Source organism: Pyrgilauda ruficollis, unplaced genomic scaffold (genome assembly GCF_017590135.1).
Source record: "Pyrgilauda ruficollis isolate IOZ18807 unplaced genomic scaffold, ASM1759013v1 scaffold61, whole genome shotgun sequence".
NCBI lineage: Eukaryota > Metazoa > Chordata > Aves > Passeriformes > Passeridae > Pyrgilauda > Pyrgilauda ruficollis.
The window spans coordinates 2,050,745-2,072,032 of NW_024527822.1; the positions used below are offsets into that span (position 1 = coordinate 2,050,745).

At 41.2% G+C, this 21,288-nt stretch overlaps 1 protein-coding gene across 9 annotated transcripts in view; it reads left to right on the plus strand.

The window, feature by feature from the left end:
* The window catches only part of CELF2 (CUGBP Elav-like family member 2), a 376,204-nt gene that overhangs the window by 289,090 nt on the left and 65,826 nt on the right, over positions 1-21,288 (plus strand). For all 9 annotated transcript variants that reach the window (XM_041483783.1, XM_041483782.1, XM_041483785.1 and 6 more), the window contains 2 exons: positions 9,054-9,102; positions 17,733-17,867. In XM_041483783.1, the coding sequence (XP_041339717.1) occupies positions 9,054-9,102; positions 17,733-17,867 (184 nt within the window). The remainder of the gene's footprint in view (positions 1-9,053; positions 9,103-17,732; positions 17,868-21,288) is intronic.

Below are 21,288 nucleotides of genomic sequence, written 5' to 3' on the forward strand. Positions count from 1 at the left end.
TCTCTAGCTTTCACAGATTCTGAGAAGGGCAAAATACCCTGAATATGCTCTCAGGATTCCATGCTCCCTAAGTGGGGAATCTGGGAGAAATGTCAAATCTGCCTTTGCAGACCACTGAAGACAGAACGTCTCTGCTTTGCTGCCTTCCCCTTTTAAGATGGTGGAGGGACCTCTGTCATTCCCGTGGGAAGACTTTACATAGAGGATGACTTAATAGGTAGTATGTTTTGGCTTTGCTCTGGCTCTGTTTTCCAAATACTAATATGGGAGGAGGGGGTGTTCTTAGATTTGAAGGGAAAGTACTCCCTTTAAAGTCTCTGTCTCCTGTTGACTTCTGGAAACAAACGCCCAACTGGGGAGATGGAAGAAAGTACATCTTCAGAACACTTGAGTCATGTCCAGTGGCACACTGACTGGAAGGTCTGTGTCATGCTGGCAATTGAGACCTGCCATCTTAGGTCATGCTGGCCAAATTCATCCAATGCACAACAAGGCTGCATTAGTTATTAGTTGACATCCCAAAGCCACAACAGCTTGGCTGGCATTTGGTTCCTCCAGCAGCCCTGGATCACTGCTTCAGGTTCTTATGTTCTCAAATAGGATAGCCAGGGAGTAATATTGTAAAAATAACCTTGCTTGTGTGGAGTACACCTGCTAAATAATTTCTTACCTACACCTGATGATAAAATGACAAGATTTTGGCTTGATAGACTTGGCTTCAATCGTGGAATAACTCCAGGTGCATCACGTGGAGCCTCTCTGCCTTTTTCCCACCTTCTTCCTATCTGCTGCAGAGAGATAGCAGCAGTGAGTACCTCGCAGGGGTGTTGGGAGAGGAATCAATTGGAGCGTGAGGAGCTCTGGCTCTGCTGCAGTGCGGACGGCTCAGCTCCCTCCCTCTGGATCCTCATTCCAGGCCATGACGAGCTTCCCTGCGTGGCGCTGGGCCAGCCGCCGCCTCTCCACACTCCCTTTGCCGCCCAGAAACCTGGGCAGTGGCTTTTGCCCCTTGCAATCACCTTGAGTGGGTGGTAAAATCCAGTCAATTAATGTCACAGGGAGACTTCAGTTATCTCCCCACCCCACCCCATTGACACGCAAACTTCAATTGGCAGAATGTCAACAGAAGTTATTGCTGCTGACGATGAGATGGATAACTCTTGCTGCTAAAATAATATCTGATGTTTTGCTCAGATGTCTAATGGGTTTGCTTTTTAAGCATGGATGATGCAAAATATCCCCAAGGCATTATTCCCAATAAGTTATAGAATCCCACTTAATGTCTATTTTTAGGATTGAATAGGTTCTGTAAAGGCTCATTTGTTTGAAGAAAAGATAGTTAATAACTTTGCTTTCCATGTGATTTTGAAGAGACAATTTTTGGCCATACCTCCCCTTCTTTATCTCCACTTCATTTGGCTCGCCTGTGCCCTGGAGTTGTTGCCATTAGTGTGGGAGGTAAGAAATTAAGGAATTAAATAAATGGAGGAGAACTGTTAAAAGAGCAATAGTAGCTATTTGTACACTAGGAAGTGGTCACTTCTAAGATATCCAGCTTTTTAATTTCTGTATGAGGATACAACATTTAAAAGAGGAGGAGTGCTACAGCCTAATTAGTAAATGTATGAGAGGAACAGCAGAATGTGGGGGTGACTGTGGAAAGGATCACTAGATGAAGAATTATTGATAATAATAATAATAATAATATTGATATCTTATTATTTTAAAGTGCAGCATTGTTTTTAGTCTCCCTAACTAATGTTTAATTTAACTTGAATTTAAACCACAGAGTGCAGTGGATTGCAAATAACTGAGTTGGAAAGCTTCCAAAAGCCATTGAATTTCAGTGGTTTTAGTGTTCTCCAGTAAAACAACTTGTTTTAAGCAAGCTATATGCTTGTTTCTGTGCTCTAAATAGAAAATAATGATGTTATGCATTACTGCATGAACTATATTTGGCACCCACCAGCAATATTCATTTTCTCTCGCTTCTCTCTCTTCCTCCTTCCTTCCCTCCCTCTCCCTCTCTCTCTCTCCAAAAAAAGCACGTATATATGTCTGACAGTAATCTAGGAGGCCAAGTAACAGATCACATTCTTATACTACTAAAATTGTATGAATGCCTAACACAGCTTAAATCCCTTAAATTGGGATTTATGAAAGGATGACAGCAAACACTCTTCTAGCTATGCCATCGCTCAGGCAGTTACAGAAACTGCTTTACATTTATTTGTGAGAATTTAAGTGATAAATGCACATTTTTCCTCCTTTTATCCATGAATAAGCAAAGGTGAATGACTTCAACCAATACTGGGAATCCAAAGCTCTGCCTGTGCTGGTGAAGCCAGCAGGAGCATGCTACTGGTCAGCAGTTCACTGCGTGATGTTTGGGCATATTTTGGGGGAATAACATGGGCTGGACTCTGTTCCCACTGGACAGTATGGACAAGGATATCCTGTTTTGAGTGGAACAAGGAGTATAGCTGTGCAAATGCAAGCTGTGCCACACCACTTATTTTAAGATCCAGAGAGCAGTCCTTTGCCTCTTCTATTCACTAGTATTTATTTGGCCTTGGAGATTATCCCCAGTTCCCAGAGAAGTTCCTGAATTGCTAGCCAGATATTGACTGCGTAATTCAAGTTAGTTTGACCCTAGAGGAGTCATTCTAAACAGTTCTTTTCGATAGGAAAATACACCTCCTTCACTTCTGGGAAACTCATATTACTTGTGAGTCACAAGGGTTTAAAAAAGCAAAACCAGCTGGCAATGAAATTATGTGAGAAATGAGTGTTCAAGAGCTCCTCTGAAAGATCCTATGGAAAAACTGGGGAGCTAAAATGTGAAATGAGGGGTGGGGCCAGGGGGGTATAGAGGTATCTGCACATAATAGTCCAGAAAAGCAATGGTCCCTAAAGACACTGAAAACCATTTAATTCTCTGGTGCTTATGGAGTATTTTCTCTTCTTCCCCCAATATTCTGGTAGGTCAATACATTCCCTCCTGAGTCCAGACTCAGTAGAGGTTCTCAGAAACCTGGTTAGTCTTGTTTTTTACCTTGGACTACTGCTCTAATTAAACTACCCTCACTAATTGGATCAGAAGTTTGAAGAAAGCTTTGCATTAATTTCCAGAGCAGGGTTAGGCAAAGAATATAATTTTTTCCCCACTAGTTTCCATGCTGGTACCTCTTTAGGCGCTTTTCTTTTGAGCCCTTAGCCTGTCTCTGCTGCTCCTTTTAATATTTCCTTCCTCTTCAGTTTTCCTGTTGATTCTCAAAGTCTCAGAATTTATAATCCTTCACCCAAAAAGAAAATTAGGGTTTAATTAAGGTCTAATGTCTCTTCTCTATCCCACATTCTCTCTTGACATTTTACAGTTCTGAGATGTAGAAAATACGAAAGAAGTCCCATTTGGCTTCAACAGTGATTAATGCTAGCAAGAAGCAAGTCCCAAAGTACAAGAAATTACAAGATAGATGCAAGCTGTCATCATTTAATCCTATTGCTTTTTGTTTGGTTTGGTTGTTACCCAAGTAACCTGAGTTCTTCAAATTTACCCTTTGCCTGGGGGGAGGTTTAGCTCTACTTTGTGTGGTGCTTCTCTGTGATGTGGTCTGTGAGGGTGACAGGTAAGGGACAAACTGAGCTGGGTCCTGGCTAGAAACTTCTAGCCAGGGCAGAGGACAGGGAAGGGAGGAAGGGGACGGGTCTGAAAAGGGTTAACATCTCTAGAAGTCTGCTGGTGGCTTTAAAGGATTAAAGAAAGATGAATACAGGAGTGGTAAGGAGTGAGGAGTCATAGATAGGATTCTCCACACACAATCCCTCAACTCTGATGGTGAAAAGTAACATTCTGCTTAACTTTGAGGACTTTCAGGAGGTGGTCTTTGACTGCCATGCTGAGCTGGGTGAAGGTGCAGGCAGGTCTGATGTGCATTCAGAGTCCTTTCTTGTCAAGAGCACGAGAAGCTATTTTCTTCCTCAAGGCACAAGAAATAACAGGAGCAAGGCATTTGCATCCACAGTGGCAGGAATGGACAATAAAAGCTGCTAACAAATGTAGTAATCATGTATGAAGGTGCTTTTGCAATGGACCGTAAAAAAAAAAAAAAAAAAAGAAAAGATTTTTCAGTCTAGGTGGCCAGAATTTCAGAGATGCTGAGGGTATCCAGATTTCACAGACTCAACACAGCTGCAGCAAAATGAGCCCATCAGCTTCTTCATCTTCACTGAAAGGCTTCTCCTGCTTTTAATCACCAAAGTCCTGCGTAAGACTAACATACTGATGTGTAACATCTTAAAGCAGCCAACACAGACCATTTCCAGTGCCAACTGCCTCCTCCTACAAACCTTGTTTCACTTGCAGAAATTGCTGCTCGCAGGAAGTCTTTAGCTACCCAGAATATCTGAATGCCCATTTCTCCTCAGAAAATTGACGGAAAGCAGGTGTCCAAAAGCATTTCCAGCAAATATATTGACAACTCTGAAATGTGATTTAAGCTGTTGCTGTTGATGCACTGGTGACTTGGAGTGTGCCAATCCCATGCTCGTCCATGCCTGGAGACAGTTCTTACCCATTCACCCCTGACACCTCAGACTTAAGATTACACCTGATCTGAAGCATCCCCTAAACAAAACAAACCATGAGCTGATCGCCTTGTGCAACGTGCAACCACACAATAGTAATCACAGCTAATGACTCTGCTAAATGCTAGACTGCACACACCTCCTTGTTTGGTGTTTGTTTTGTATACAGAAGGTAACATCGACTGAATAACGAGGATGCCAAGTTACAGATGGGGTTGTGGAATCGTATTTGACAGCCGATTAGAGTAATCTGACAGAAATGATGACTTAATCACCACGACAGACTCCAAATTCCCAGATAGAATTCCACCCAGGTTAATCTAATTTCCTTGCAATATTTTTGCCAGAAATAGACTCTTAGCCGGCTTGTTTTCTCCCATGCAGATGTCACATGGCTTTGACAAGAATGTAAATAGGTACTGCTATTTTTGTTGAAAACATGACTTTGAGGCTCTAAAGCTGGAGAGGTGGCATGCCTTTGAGATGCATGGGTTGCTTTGCTGTGTTTTTTTTTTCCTCTAATGACGTTATGTTTACATACAGCAAGATGTACTCAGGAAAAAGAGGGGGGGAAAAAGATGTAACTGTTCAATTGTAATTCTAGGCCTTGGCGTGGTCCTGCTGCTGCCCTGGACATAGCCAGCAGCCAGATTCTCATTAATTTCAGGGGGATTTTCAGGGTTGCATGTTTGACAACTGTTTCTTTGCCTTTTTGATTCCTGTGGACTGCCTCAGCACCCCTGCTTGGGATGCGCCCAAGGAGAGGCAGTGACGTTCATGGCCCTGGGCTTTGGGTGGCCTCTGTGACAGCACAAGCAGCAGTGAAGCCCCCACTTTGCTGCCAGCACTGCCACAAGGCACTGACAACCTTGGGCAACAGGCATTTGCCTGCTCTCAGCTGTAAAACAGTGGCAAAGTGTGTTTTGAGACCAATGGACAGAGAGCACCTGTAGGAAGAGCAGGTCGTGCCCTGCTTGCTGCACACGTGTGTTCAGTAGAACTCTCTGTAATATTGATGAGGAGAGGTTGCTCCTCACAGCCCATACTCCAGCCTGGGTTTGATATCCCCATGCACAGTGCTTGCCAGGGGAAGCTGCCCATGCTCAGATGGTACTTGCTTGAGAGCTGTGTTGTTCTCTTTTACTGTGTGTGCTGAGTACAGGATGATGTTCAAGGTAATAAATGACTTGATGAGGTTATTTTTCTTGTTCTTGCCTCTTTATTAATTGTAAGTGTGCATTCATAAATACTGTATTTTCATAGGCAAAGCTTTCTCCAAGAAAAGGAGGAAATGTTTCCTGTTGTTCTGTGTGGCAGCATGACATACTGAGAAATCACTTACCTTGAGATCCATAAGTGATGTATAGTTACAATAACAGCTTCCTGATAAGACGGGAAATCCTTCATTTCAGTAGATGACATGATTCTAGTGAGTGGCACCTAATTTAAAACAGTTTTATATCATCTGTAATCTTTTGGAGGGCCTGGGAAGGCACAGCTATTTTATTATTTTATAGCCTGCAGTTATACAAGGGAGATACAAAACGTACAGATTATTTTGTCTTTTGCTCATTGTAGAGTGAAAGGATAGTACCTATTTAACTTTTGTCTCTGCCCCTTTAATTTTCTTATTCACTACTTCTTTGAGAGTCATTCTTTTCTTTTCTTCTCTTTTTTACACCTACCTTTAAATATTTTATGGGTAGAGAGCTTATAATATGTATTGTCACGGCAGTTGTCTCTAGAGGTCAGCAATGAGTTTAATAATGAGATGCGAACCAGTGACTCTGTAAAACCCATTTCAGGTTATAAATGGCATGTTTTATTGAATCTAGTGTTAAAGGTTGTTAACGTATCAATTGGTGATGGTCAGGGTTAAACAAGCTTCAACATGAGCCCTCTCATGTTAGGAAACTGTCAGTAAGGTATTTTTCCACTTTCCTCTTAGCTGAAGCCAGGTTTGTGTATCACATCCATTTTTCGGGGTGTTCTGCAGTTCAAACTCTCCAGGCCTGAGCTGTATTTTTTAGTGGTTTTGCACTGATGTAATTTTAAGCACAATGCATCACTCCCAAATACAGCCTGATGGCGTGAGGAGGACCATGAGTTTTTAGCAGGAACTTTTGAAATCAAGTCAAAACCTATTTGAAGCATCATGTTAAGTCTTACCTCTTGGTTTGTGAATGTACCAGATTACTGAGTTAATGAACATGGGGTAATGGTGTGTGACTGAAGAGAATGACTTTGCATATGCAGTAATTGTGCTTGTCAGGTAACACTGATCTTTCTGTTGTGACCATGGGCTGCAAAAATAATTTCTTCACGTGAATTTGGTCTAAAGTTGGCTTCTCTAGTTTGGGCAGTTTGAAAAGTGAGAGGTGTTTAATGTTCTTAAAGTAGCCTTTATTCAAAATATTTCCTCTTAGGGGCACATAAACACATCTGTAAAGAGCAATTGATTGATTCTCTGTCTACAAAAGGCCTGAAATTGAACTGGGTTTTTCTCTTATATCCTGCATATTCCTGAGTTTTCAATACTTGCCTTTCTTTCCTCTATTTTGTCACCACTCCATTGCTCCTCAGAGACCTCAGTAACCTGCAATGGCCTTGTGGAGAAAGTTAAACCTTTTTTCTTCTTTCTTTTTTTGCTTTCTGAGTGGACATGCTGCCTCACATTCCCACAAATTTTAAGTCTCCTGCAGTGCCCAGTGTATTGTTGATGTCTGGAAAAATCTTAAGCCCTAAAGAAAACAGAGAACAATAGAAGTTCCCTTTTTTCTATAAAACTGATCTAATAAGAGTGGTAGCAGGCAAGTGCTGGGCTATTAAAGTCCATTGAGGAAACAAATGATTTAAAGAGAGCAGAATTGTTAAAACTGAAGAAAATTTATGCATCCTGACAACAACATCTACCTTGTGGCTTTGCCTTTCCCTAGGACACACTGGGGAGTTGTGCAAGCAGCACAGGGAATACATTGATTTGCAAGGCCATGGAGCGTTCTGGACTTTGACTAAATCTAACAGAAACATTCACAGCAATATTTTATGTTTTCTGAAGAATCCAGCAACTTTTTCCCTGGTGGTTAAGTTACTTCACCAAAAGCAATGCAGATGTGGGTTTCTGTGCGGCTTTGAAAGCATATTTGATACAAGGGCATGGATGTTCTCTCCTGCTCAGCTGTTTTTGTTTCCCAGAGTTTGTCATAACAATCTTTTATTAGGAAAATGGAATTGCCTCTGACATTTTCAGGCAATGCACAGCTGTGCTACACTGAAAAATGATAGAAAAGTAGAAAAAGCATACATTTTTTCACCTGTTCACGTGAATTGGTAAGGAATTGCTGAGGAGAGAAAAGGCAGTGGCCCTGCAGCTGCCAGAAGGTTTGTGCAGTCAAATCCCAGTAACTATGCAGAGTCCAAGAAAGAAAATAAAAATAGGGGGTTTTTTTTGCAAGCTTAAATATCTCCCACATTGAATCTCAATGTCAGGTCAGTTCTGGAGGCTTTCAAGAATCTGTAATAAAATTTCCCTGAACACACCACAGTGGCCACAGGGCTGGCTATCACCAGTGTCCTGCAGAAAACTCTGATCATGAGGGAGCTCAACTGCTGTGGTGTTTTTATTCCTGAAAGAACAAAAACACCGTTTGTAGAAATTTTATTGGAGCTGTCAACAATTCAGTGTGTGAGCAGTATCATTTAGCAGAGGAAGCTGAGGACACAGCAGCCCGAGTGTGCCAAGGTGGGATGTTCAGCACAGAAAGCTGCAGACAGGGGTTGGTTTCCTTTTTTCGGTAAGAGGGACATGAATGGAGGAAGAAGTTGAAAAGGAAAAAGGATTTGGAGTTTTTATGGAAGGCAGAATTGTTTTATGTTGTGGTGGAAGCTTTATGAATGAATGTGTAATGGATACTAAAACAAAAATATGAGATACTAAACAATTATAGGAAGCTATTTTAGGAATCAAGATCTCTTCTTCTTCAGTCCTAAAAGAATGAGCACAGTTTTTTTAATTACAAGCAAAATTCATTTGTCAAACTCAACTCCTCTGAGTACATTTGAAATGCTTGCTAGTTCTTAAATTACTTGAAAATTACAGCTTGGTTTTGGCAGTGGTTGAGCTCAAGGAAAAAAAAAGTTGGTAAAACAGAAACCAAGCATGCCATAAACTAATGAGGGCTGTAACTTTAGAGGTCTTCTGAAACTAGATACAGCAAATTAAAGATTTATATGAGTCCTATGGGCCCAATGGTCTCTTTTTTTTTTTTTTTAACTTCCTCATTATAAAATACTCCTTTACCATTTCATTTTTTTATAAGCCTATAATACAGTGTTATTCTGAATTTATATAATTTCAACATGTTTAATATTAAATCGTGTCTCTTTTTAGCCCTTCACTAAAAACATCACTCTTGATTTTTTATGACTATCCAACCTGCCTTACTCTCTTTCATTTTTGTTTTTAGATGCATCATCCTATTCAGATGAAACCTGCAGATAGTGAAAAGTCAAATGGTATGTGTTCAATTTATTTTTACTTAATTGTGTCTTTCTCTAAACTAAAGTAAGCACAACATTGTGAGAGATTTTGCTTTACTCCTTTTGTGGTGAAAATAATAGGCAGTTTCCCTACACCTGACGTGCTGGGAAGGTGTTGAGCTGCTCTGAACTCCCTTTTATCTTCTGCTTTAAAGAAGGAAGGAAATGTCCCCAAAAAAGGGTCTTCCTTGTACCTGCTGTATGTCATGACCTGCCTCACTGCATACATCCTTCCCTTGGGTTCTCCTAACAGTGAGGTATTGTGGGAGCACCTGAGATTGATAAAATGGAGATAAAATGTTGATGCTGAAAATTTAAAATAAAAGAAACAAAAAGGCATACCTGTGTTAACAAATTATGTAAGTACATGATGGCCTTAAACATTTGCCAAAAGTACCTTTTTACAGAATGATGCCATTCTGAATCTGAGCCAAATTTAGGTTTTAATCATATGCTTCATTATGAGCTGGGAAGCCCATTTTGGAGCTCTCTGTATACTTATTCCTCAAAACGATTGAAAAATGAATGCTATAAAGACAGTAATATCCATTTGGAATACTAGGGTACTGCCTAAGTGGATGTATATGACATGCAAAATAGATGGCAAGGTAAATCTATTAGACATGCCAGGTTTATATATTCAGGGAAATAAGATAATCGAATGGTAGTGCAACTTGGCAGCGTGTGATTCTTTAAAAATATATACGTGTATATTTTGCCCCTTGATTTGTTCCTGTAATTTTCTAAAATATATGTTAAAGATATCATCTGCCTTCTTAGATTGCAAGTGCTTCATTTTCCCTTAAGGCCCACATAATCAGAGCTGGTTCCTCCAACAGGCATCTTTGCACCTCATTAATTAGTAATCAGGGCAGAAGCCGTGCACTTAGAGATCTACATACCTGCAAATGTAAATTATGATTGGGCTCTAAATCTCTCCGCAAGGCTTTTTTAAGGCTTCTTTTTTTTGCTAATTGTAGTGCATCCCTTTTTCAGGCTTCTCCAAGGATTATGAAGTTTGGAAGGAAATTAAAACTTCGCATTATGCTAGGTTTCCCATTATGACAACTTTCCAAACAAAAGTGGCCGTGAGCGCAGGAAATATGAGCTGTCACCCATTTGTACGAGAGGGGCTGTTCTCTCTCTCAGGTTGGAATCATAGAATCATTGAATATTCTGAGTTGGAAAGGACAGATATCCATCCATGAGGATTCTCAAAGTCTAGTTCCTGGCCCTGTGCAGGACAATCCCAAAAATCTCACAATGTGCTTAAGTGTATTGTCAAAATGCTCCTTGACCTCTGTCAGTCTGGCGCTGTGACCACTGCTCTGGGGAGCCTGTTCCAGTGCCCAGCCACCCTCTGGGTGAAGAAATTTTCCCAAAGACTTTTAGCAGATTTCTTGCTGTCTTTGAGTGCTCAGAATAGAGGCCAAGGCACCTGGATGGGCAGAAGGACTGAACTTTTCAGGCCTCACTGTGGTCAAAGAGAATATTGCTGTTGGAATCCAGACTAAAGTCCCTAGTATTTACTGCTAGCAGTGGGCACAATTATCCCTTAGGCACCGGAACGCTGGCCTGAACCCTCTGTGGCCTCCATGGGTTCTTCTTTCAAAGACAAATTTCACCTCAATTTCCTTGGCAAATTAGAAAAATAAGAGGCAATGGGCCAAAATTGACTCCCAGTGAGTTACTTGTTCGTTGCCTGAAGTGTTTCTTTCTAAAGGAGATTGAACATATTGGAAAAACACTGTGGGGAATTGTGCAAATTCTGTCCTTCTCTGCAAGTAGTGCCTGCTTGGAAGGCAGGGTAGGCTGGCTCCTGGCTGCTGCTGTTAGTCTAGGGTTATCTGCATGAAACTCCCGTCTGCACTGTGGGAATACTCTCTTATTTTCTGACATCTATTCCAAGCATAAAAATGACAAGGAATTGGGCTTTTTCACCTTTTTTTTTTCTCTTGCCTTTCTTTGTATTTTGGAGAAAAAACAAATTGTCATTTCAAGGGTTCCAACTGTCAAATTAAACACCTTTTTAAATTTAGATTCCTGAAGGGTGCGGGAACTTTTGATAGGAATGTTCAAGGGGTGGTGAACTGTTTTTTTTTTAATCAACTGGAGAAACAGAAGGCAAACTAATACCACAATGATGGTAATAATGGTACAGCTCCTCAGAAAGGCAGGGCGCAGGCATGGGGTTCATGGAGTGGGTGACAGTTTGCCAGCACTTGGAGATCAAGAAAGAAAGAAAACAACAGCGTGGGGGATGTGGAGGTTTGTTTGGCACATGTTTCCCACATGCTCCAGGCTATCCATCTGAGGAGGTATATTATCCATGCCAACAGCAAACTGTAAACTGTACCTCTTCAACCAGATTGGTAAGTTCAAAGGGGAAAAGAAAAAAGACATGCCAAGGCATCTTGGTTTTCATGATCTGTGGTGGTTGAGCTTTTGAGGAATACTCGAGTCTCTTTGATTTCTGAGTCATGGGAGGATCCCAGTGGATTTTATGAGTAAAGTAGTGTTTCTCAGTTTGCAAAGAGGCTAAAGCAATTTTCTTGGTCAAAAATTTCTTGCAGAAAGACGTGTAGGACAAGTTGAGCACTCTACAATTCTTCTGAGCTTGTACATGTTTGTGAAGGATTGATAGACCTGTTCAAGTTCCATAGGGAGGAAGGACAGGTCCTCTCATTCAATTTACAGAGGTTTTCAAAGAACAGTATTTGCTGTGTGATTAAGTGCTCCCTCCCCATATTGAGTCCCTTGTGAAAAAGCTTTGAATGAGGATCCAAGCCAGAGACTCCCAGGATGAAATGCTCCTCCTTTTCCATCACTGTTCCTGCCCTTAGGTGTCTGTGTCACCTGAGGAATCTGTCCCTCAACACCAGAGACCAAGCTCACCTCATGGAAACTGGGAGATGGGTATGGAAGGGACACCTCCAGCACACCTGGACCAGGCTGCTCAGAGCCCCATCCAACCTGGCCATGAACACTTCCAGGACTAGGGCATCCACAGTTCCTCTGGATAACCTGCTCCCATGGTTCATTCCTGGACTGCAGTTTGTCTAAGTTGTTTCTCTGCTCATGCAGATGAAGCAAATCTTGATCTCTTCCACCAAGCTTTTAGCACCTAGACTTGATGGGGCAAGACTTGCCCTCAGATTTAATTAATTTGACTACCCAGGGGGATTCTGAAAAGCTTCTTACTTTTGAAAAATATACCATCTCTTGAAGATCTGCAGATGATGAATTTTGTAGTGTGTCCTGGTCTGATCACTTTTGTGCAGGTTGTTTTAACCTGTCTAGAAAGTTTTGGTTAAGGATTTTCTGCCAAAAAAGCATGTTTTCAACTTTGAAGCTTCCACCATTACTGGATTCATCACTCACAGTATTTATCCTTTTAAGGACATTTTCAAACAAAGGGGGTTCCTCCAGTCTAATGCTGAAAAACTTACAAACACCTGCTTGACTCTTAAGTTGTCTGTGGCCATTAACATTCTACAATTTGCAAATGCTTAAATGTCTTGGATCTGGATTTGAACACAGTCAATACTTTCAGGCTCATATCCTAGAGACAGTACGCTCTTAAATGGATCAAAGCATCACTGCTTCAGGGAAAATGACAAAATTCTCTATTTAAAAAAATAAAGTAGGCAGGAGGGTAGCTGAGTAATCTTATAATTTATGTTTATTGATTTCGTTAGTGGAAAATTTTTAAAAAAATTTTGAAATTCTAAGTGGCACAACTTTGCCGAATTGGAGGTAGTAATTAGATGCCATATGTTAGCACTAACACATAGAAAAGTTGATAATTAATGCAGGCAGCTCCGGATTCAGGTGTGACTTTGACAGATTGTATGCAAGGGGTTTTCACAGGCTTACAACTAGGGATAAAAAGTCTGATTTCACCTTTTCCCTTCTATATGGGAAGAAAAAAACCAGACCAAACCAAAAAAAACCGCTTACACCATTTTTACATAATTAACTATTTATCTAGTTGCTCAAAAGAGAAGGAATCTTCTGGGGAGAAAATTCACTCTTTATCTGACTGGACTCCTCAGAAATGTACAACAAAGGGTTATAATTTTGATCTTTCAAAATTTTGGGAGTTTAGAAGAGTGAAAATAAAAGTTATGTTGAATCTTCAGGGAGATTTCCCACAATTATTACAGGGTTTAATTCTTTTGTAGCATTCAGAAAATAATCTCTACTCCTTTATCCTCCTGGGTTAGCACAAGCAATCTAATACAGCCTGCAAGAAATGCTCATTACTGAAGCAAATTGAGTAAAGCTAAAAATTAGACCCTTCAGGATGTTATTCTGCAAGCTGGATGTGGTGCTGTCAGAAGACAGGAGGCTCAGTTTGGAAAGTTCCCCTCCCAGCAGAGACAGATTTCATCTCAGATAACCTTTGATGGCTAAGGCATAGTTCTGGGTTCAAACACGATGCCTAGGCACGTCTGCTAGTGATGGCAGTGCTAGCCTTGACGGGGTTAAAAGAGCAACTCTAGTCATTTTAAAACAGGTGTCTGTACCTCTTTGTGCAGTGTTCCTGCATTCTGGCAAACCCCACCCCAAATCCAGCAGGCTTAGCACTGGATGTGTCACTTGATCTGCCCTGGCAGCACAGCCAACCTGCATTTGTAATGTGTTGGGATGGATTAAAGGTGAACCCCATAATGTGTTAATCAAGAAACTGTGCAGTTTCACACTTTCCTTCCTATAAATAGAACTTCAGGCCTTGTTTACTGTGACCTTCTGACTGCTTCTGCTCCATCAAGGAGGGGCACTCAGCTACCCCATTCTACCTGCCACTTCCAAACAGTTGTATCTCCTTCATTCCCCCAGAGTGGTGTAAAATAGTCAGAAAGTTCGACTAAGCCCATAAGCAAGGTTCAGAAATAATGATGTCAAACACATGCTAAAAAAGTTTTGATTTTTCTGGATTTTGAATTGTTGAAACCTACCCCAAGGGTGGGAGAGAGAGTTATCAAGCAGCAGTGAAATGCTTTTGAGGTATGTGTACATGTGCTGGCCCTTGCCCACTGTTATCCTTCCCCCAACATTTTTCTTTGCCTGCTGTCATTGCCCAGAGCACTGGCAGCTCCCAAGCTTTGTCCAGCCCCTCAGAGCTCATTCATTCCTGATGTCCCTGCAGCTGGAGCTCAGGACATCTAAATGTTGTCATGATGCCCAAGATCTGAGAGTTGGCTGGAAGGTAACAGCATCTGTCAATCTGCTCAGTCAGTGTAAAAAAATCTGTAATCTGCGCTCATTAGCAGGGGAAGGACTCCCATTTCTCCCTTGGGAAGAGAGGAGAAAGGGAGAAAATGTCTTGTCGTGTACCTTGCCACCTTGCTGGGAGAGGTGAGACCTCTCACTCTTTGAAGGAGCTTATCTCTTGGCATTGCCAACAACCAGTTGAGCTGAGACCAAACCTGTAGGTCACTGAAGTTAGGCCAGATGGGTTTAGGCTGCCATCCTTTCCCTAAACAGAAGCACCTGTCCCAGCCTCAGTGCTTTGCTGGGTCATGTGTGTTTAATCCTCATTTTACAGTCCGTGGGAGAAATCCAGCATACACAGGAAAATCCACAGGCTTGGCAGATCCAGAGGGAAGTTTGCTCACCTCTAAAAACATTTGACCCACACTTCTTGCACCCTGTTGTCTGATTCTCAAACCTTGCCTGTGTGGCTGGTAAGAATTCATTTCAGAAAGAAAGAAATGGCTGACCAAAAATGCAGAAATAACTCCTGAAAATCAGTCTTATCGAGGTGGAAAAGTATTCCTTTCTCTGTGTGGGAAAAACTCTTTCAGCCTAATAATATCAGATGTTCTTTCAGATGGAGTAAAAACATGTCATTTTGATCTTGACAATTGTCACTTTAAATGTTTTTTTATGCTGGGCCTCCAGCCAGAAAAAGAATAGCAATTTTCTTAAGCTTCAACACTGATCAGGACTGACTAATGGCACTGAATGCAGAGCACGTCATCATATCAATATGTTTTCTGTACTCTGAGCATTCTTCATGAAATCTGCATTTTTAAGATGTACAGTACACAGGAGCTGGATGTTTAATTTACTATAAAATCACCCTCAAGCTGCAAACCTGCAAATCATGTTAGTTAAATGGCATATTTATAGGTTTACTACCAAAACCGAAGGAGGCCGATGGGGAGTTTGTTGCCTGCTACTCTTCGGAAAATTAAAACAAAGCCTTCTGTTCACATCTCATTTCTTTTGAGTCTCTACGTGAATCTCTTTGGTTTGAGGCTTTGTTCTGGCACCAAAGCAGGACCCAAGGGACCTCCTTTGGGATGCTGTGGCAGGCATTTGTCCAATTTAGCCAGCAGCTATTTTTAAAAGAGAGTTGGACCTATCCACCCTTAAGGTGGACCTTCACACTGTATTTCAAGCCTAAGATCAAATTTAAACTGGTTGGTACTAGCTGACACAGAGACACAAAATTAGAAGTTCATAACACAGAGCAGAAGGCAATGCTTGGAAATGTGCTTGGCACCAAGGCTTCACCCAGCCTGACCTCAGTCTGTGGTGTGGAAAAATCCAGGCCTGGCAGCCCAGCTGGATCCCTTGTCTCAAAACCTTTCCTGCACTATGGCCATAGTCTGTGGCTGGTTTTGAGGGGACAGGCTGGCCAGGGAACTTCTTCAAAGTTTGCTTTGAGATTGCTCAAGACAATGTAGGAATTGTCTACAGCCAAGTTACAGGCATCCTTCCACCAGCAGAAGTGGCTGCCTGTATTCCTCTTGTGGCTGTGAGCAAGATAATTCAGCTTTCCCACCCTTAGAGTAATATTTAGCAGCATCAAGGTCAGCTATATATTATGAATCAGATGTAAAGCTTCATAATAAGACATATATATATATATATATCCCAACTTGCGGGTCTTACTTGCAATCACGCATATTCAGCTCTTGATCTGTAACTGGCTCATCCCATGCATTCATCATTTCTTAACCCTTTCTGGAGAGTTCACCTGCATGTGGAACCTCAATATAAAGTGTGAATGAAAATGTTCAGTCTTGAGGAATCTCTGCTGAAGAAAACATCTTCCCCTGGGTGTTAAATTCACACCAATTTTCTTGCAAGCTTGTAGAGTGAGAAGCTGAGTTTGCAGGGGCTGGTCTCTGTTTTGGGTTCTGAAAAATGCATGGGTTTGGTGCTTGCTTATATAAAAGCTACAAATACTTTTTAAAGTCAGCAATTTAAGGAGAAAATTACTTCAAACGCTTCTCATGATCAATAAACATGAACCTCTTCCTGTTATTGAAATTATTAAGTGCACTGAAAATGTTGAAGTATAACAGAAGTAAAATCCTAGAAAAAATGGACACAATTCCTTCTTCCTCAGCTGCAATTTTTTCCGTATGACAAGCTCGTACTAATACAGGAGACAGAGTTAGAGAGCAAGGAAGGATTCTTTTTTTTCTTTTCTTTTTTGTAAGCCCAGAAATGAAAATACTTCATTACAAAAATAATTTGCACAATAATAGAAATAAGTAAGTGCACTGCAGACTCTCCGGAGTAAAGCTTTCCTTCCCTCTTTGCTTCCCCACAAACCCTGACAGTCTGCTCATTAACAGGGAATTGGATTTACATGCCATTTCCAGAGAAGAAGAAAGCACTGGTGTATGTACTGTAAAATAAGCACTTAGATTTTTTGGTTTAATATAGATGGGTGGGTGCATTTTCATTTTTAAGTTTTTTCCAGAGTGAATTAAGTTTTGATGACCTCTTTAATTTTTGAGAAGGGTCCCCAGCTTTAGACCTGTAAATTTGGATTTGATTAATAGGACTGTGTGCATCCTGCTGCAGCAGTCCAGCTTGTGCTGGTGACAGTGCAGGCAGGAAATATTCTACCAATAATTCAGGTAAAGCCTGTTTGTCATGGTGTTTTTTTGCAAACTCAGCATCATTACGCATCAAAGGGTGTTCAGGTGATGTCCTGAAATATATCTTGTGTCCTCCTGAAGGGCAGAGGGCTGTGACACTAAAAAAAAAAAAAAAAACCCAGCAGAAGAATTTAATGCATTCTTTTCCAGAGCAGTCATTGCACATCTGCCTATCCAGTGCCGTGCATTAAGTTGGCTGAAATTGAAAGCTCAGATAGGAGCTGCTCTCAAAATATTTCTCAGGAATATTTTTCATTAGCTTGTATCATTACATGCACAATCCCTTCTTCACCCTCACACCATCAGGATTTCTTTCACACAAGAGGGGGGTGAAGGAATTTATCTGTATTAGAATCTATGCAAAGATATCTTTAAAAGCATCTCTAACGGAGGATATTTTCCTTTTAGAAGCCGTGAAGGGGAGGTGTATGCAGAGTGACTAAGACAGCCAATTAATATGTTATATAAACAGCAAGCACCACTAAAAAAAAGGAGAGAGAGAGAGAGAAAAATGAGATATTTGGGGTGGGGAAGGAAGGGGGCAGGGAGGTTGTAAGTATAAAGTGTTTGCCTTAGGACTTGTCTTCAGTTACAGAGCCAGACTCACATGACTGGAGCTTGGTTTGATGTGGTAATGAAGCATTGATCACAGCAAAAAGATGAAATGGCCTTTGCTCATTCATTATTTTTATCTTCTAGCTGTGGAAGACAGAAAATTGTTCATAGGAATGGTTTCGAAGAAGTGTAATGAGAATGATATCAGGGTGATGTTTTCTCCGTTCGGCCAGATAGAAGAATGCCGAATCCTTCGGGGACCAGATGGGCTGAGCCGAGGTGAGTGTGCAGCCTGTAAAGTCTCTTTCCTTAAGTGCTAATTGGGAGCTTTATGTCACAGCCGAGGTAGGCACAGCTACTGTCTGCAGCGAGAGGTTACTCTGTAATACGTCCCACGTGATGAAGGTATCCACATGAACTTTTCACAGTGACTGAAATTATCACCTTTTATTTCCAGTGTCAGAAAGGTCTCGGTGCCAACATATTAACTTGTGTTATCACCCTGTTTGTCAGCTGGAAAGGTTCCTTTGCACCCTGAGAAAACACCCTCAGTTTTCTGCTCTCACAAAATCAAAGTTGCTCCCCTGACCCCATTTCTGCTTTGTAGCACAAGGCCAAAAAAAAAAAAAAAAAAAAAGGACAGGACTGTAAATGACTGCTTGAGGGCATGAAGGGTGATGGGAACTGGCCCTCGTTGTAGCACTATCTCCTCCATTCCTGTGTTTTCTGTAACTCTATGCAAAACATAGGTCTGCTGTAAGTGAGAAACAAAGAGGTTAGCTTGGACCTGAGAGCTTTGCCTGGACAAAAGTTTGTAAAAAGAGTTTTTAAATCGTGTACCCCTACCAAAACCCAAAAACCAGGGCAGAGGTGTTAAGCATCTCCATCAAGAGTGGTCAAGTGGCCAACCTGAACTTGGAAATGAAATGCTGCGGAGATTTCAATAGCCAGTGATCCCTTTTGAGTGCAAAAGTACCTTTTAGGGAAAGGCCTTCTGAAAACCTATTGAAAAAAAAGATAAATGTATATTGATGATACAGACTGCATATTAACTCCGTGGTATGTGGACTTGAATTTATTCTCAAAGCATGAACGTTCTCAGAACACCAGTGCCAGGGGTTGCTGAGTAGATAATAAAATAAGGATAGTCCTATCTCTCAGTGCAGGATCATGCTGTTGTAACCTGCCACAGCCATTTAATGGCACAGGGAGTAAAGTAATTTTAATTGTGGAGCTGTGAAAAACATCACATCTATAGGAAAAACAAATACATAGAAAGTACACAGTTTATGCATTTTATTACATTTTCAAAAGGCACAGAAAAAGGTAATAGCACCCACTTTGCGTATAGATATGGGTATAGATTTAGATTTTTTTTTCTTTACTTTTGGATCTTCTTGTTTCTACTAGGCAATAGGATCCACAGAATTTTGTGCAACAGTTTGTGCATGGGGGTTTCCAGTTTCTATAAAACACCTATAAATTTCAGCAAAGAAAGTGCAGATATTCCTATATATCATGGCACTGCTTGAAAGCATGTACTATACTACTTCTGAACAATAAGGACTTGTTGAAAAGCCATTCTTACAATAAATAGGGAGCCCTAAGAAAATTATGCACTTACATTTATGCTTTGTGATCCCCAAATTTTTGTGGCTGGGATGCAGAAGTCCCTTCAGGCAAGGAGAGCCTCACAATCAAGGCTTTTGCCTTGGGGAAGATTAGGGCACAGGTCTACATTTGGTTCCTGCAGCTCAATAAGGAATGTTTACTGATGGAGTGGAGTGTTGCCATTATCTTTCTAGACCCAACACTGAGGCAAAATAAGTATTTCTGATTTTCACTGATTTCATTGTGTGAGCAGCACAAGGAAGGGATGATGGAAGACACAAGTGGGAAAGGAACTAATTAACTGCTGAAATAACAAGATCTGCACATCAGATGTTTTGAGCCCCCAAAAAAGATTTAATTGACTTGTCAGCATCACCCAACAAAGAAATGGATCTTTCCTGGGATCCATAAAAATCCCACTGCATACTTGCTTTAATTCAACAGACTCAGTATAGTAGGAGCATAGAAAAGCTAATTATGAAATCCACCAGAGTAAGTGAGGTTGGTGGGGTGGTTTTGTTCTGCTGTGAGCAGCAATCTCACAACAATCAGGAGCTGAAATTCCTAAGCCAGGTCTCAAATGCATCAGGCAGGGCAGTGCTGTGTGCTGGCCAGCACAGCTGTACAGTTAATGTGCTGTTCTCTCCTGCTGGAGACTGGAGATCTCAGTCCAGGTAGGTCACACACCAGTAACCACAGCAGAGCTGCATCCTCTGTGCCGCTCGGGTTCATTTCGGTCACAATCACGACTGATATTCTATCATGCCCTCATGCCTTATGCCTTGTTAAACTCGAATTGCTTTCTACACACCCATGTTCACACTTCAAAATGGGTTCAGCTGCGCCAACCAGGTTTTCAGGCAGATTTTTATCAGCTTCACGAAACCACCACTCCATGAGAGAAGGCAGAGTGTTGTGAAAATGGTTGGTATTGCAGTTGAAATGAAAAGTGCTGAGGGACATCTGCAGAGGAGGGAGCTTGACTGAAAAAGCACAAGGTGAAAAACTGCTTCAGGAGGGAGAATTTACACTGTTAAATCTGTGTAAAGGGTTCCAATCCTTAATGAGTTTTAATTCATGTTACCATTTCCAAGATGTTAACTCCCTTTGCCACAAGCATAATTTATTTTCTCATCACCCATCCAGATGTGCTCCCTTCCTAGACACAGAGGGGTGAATGAAAAATAGTCACTGTCTGAGGAAAACCCTAACCTTGCCATGCCAGAGCCTTCAGGAGCCCAGTTCAGTGCTCACAACAGTGAGATGGAAATGTGATCATGTAAACTCTGTTTGGTATCTCTAATTGCCAAGCAAGTACACCTCATGGTATCTCAGATGAAAAAAGCTTGAACAGTATTTTCCTTGGTATTTATGCCAGTTTTCAAGCTTTCTTAAAGGGTTTAGGCAAATAATCTGTATTACCAGCAGATATTTGCAAGGAATAGCTCCAGGTTACATGGCTCAGTAAAACAGTTTTGGTTTACTCTGGGTTTGGGTTTGGGTTTTTTTATTTATTAAAAACTAAAAAGGTTTTGGTTGACTTTTATTTTAGCCCATCTACACTACATCTGCAATTTTTACGACGGGGAGAGTAACAGTCTGCTGTCAACTCATAGGCAGAATTTAGGGTTGTATTGTACCACATGGGCTCCAGTAGCAAGGAGAAATCCCATCCTGTGGCATCAAGGGAAAATGTAACACTTCGTGATGAGTGTGATATAAGTGCTGAGATAAAGGGAGAGCAGGAGCTCATTGTTTCTATTGTAGTTCCTAACCAAGAGTTGACAGACCTTTAATAAAGTCACACCCATTGCTGTCACTACTCATAATGGACCATCACCTTTTCCACCCCAAATTCCTATTGTCAGCTCTTTGAAACTCAGCTCTAAAATGAGGCTAATGTGATGATACAGAGCTCCAGTGGTGGAGCAGTGTATTTTAAAGAAACTGAGATTTTTTTTTGGCTGAGTCATGTTTTCCCCATCATTACTCACTCCTGCATCTAAGAAATAACCATTATTTATACCTGTAATTTGCTATATTTCAATCAGCTACAAGAATAGGCAGCAACCATAAGGCATTGCCTTCC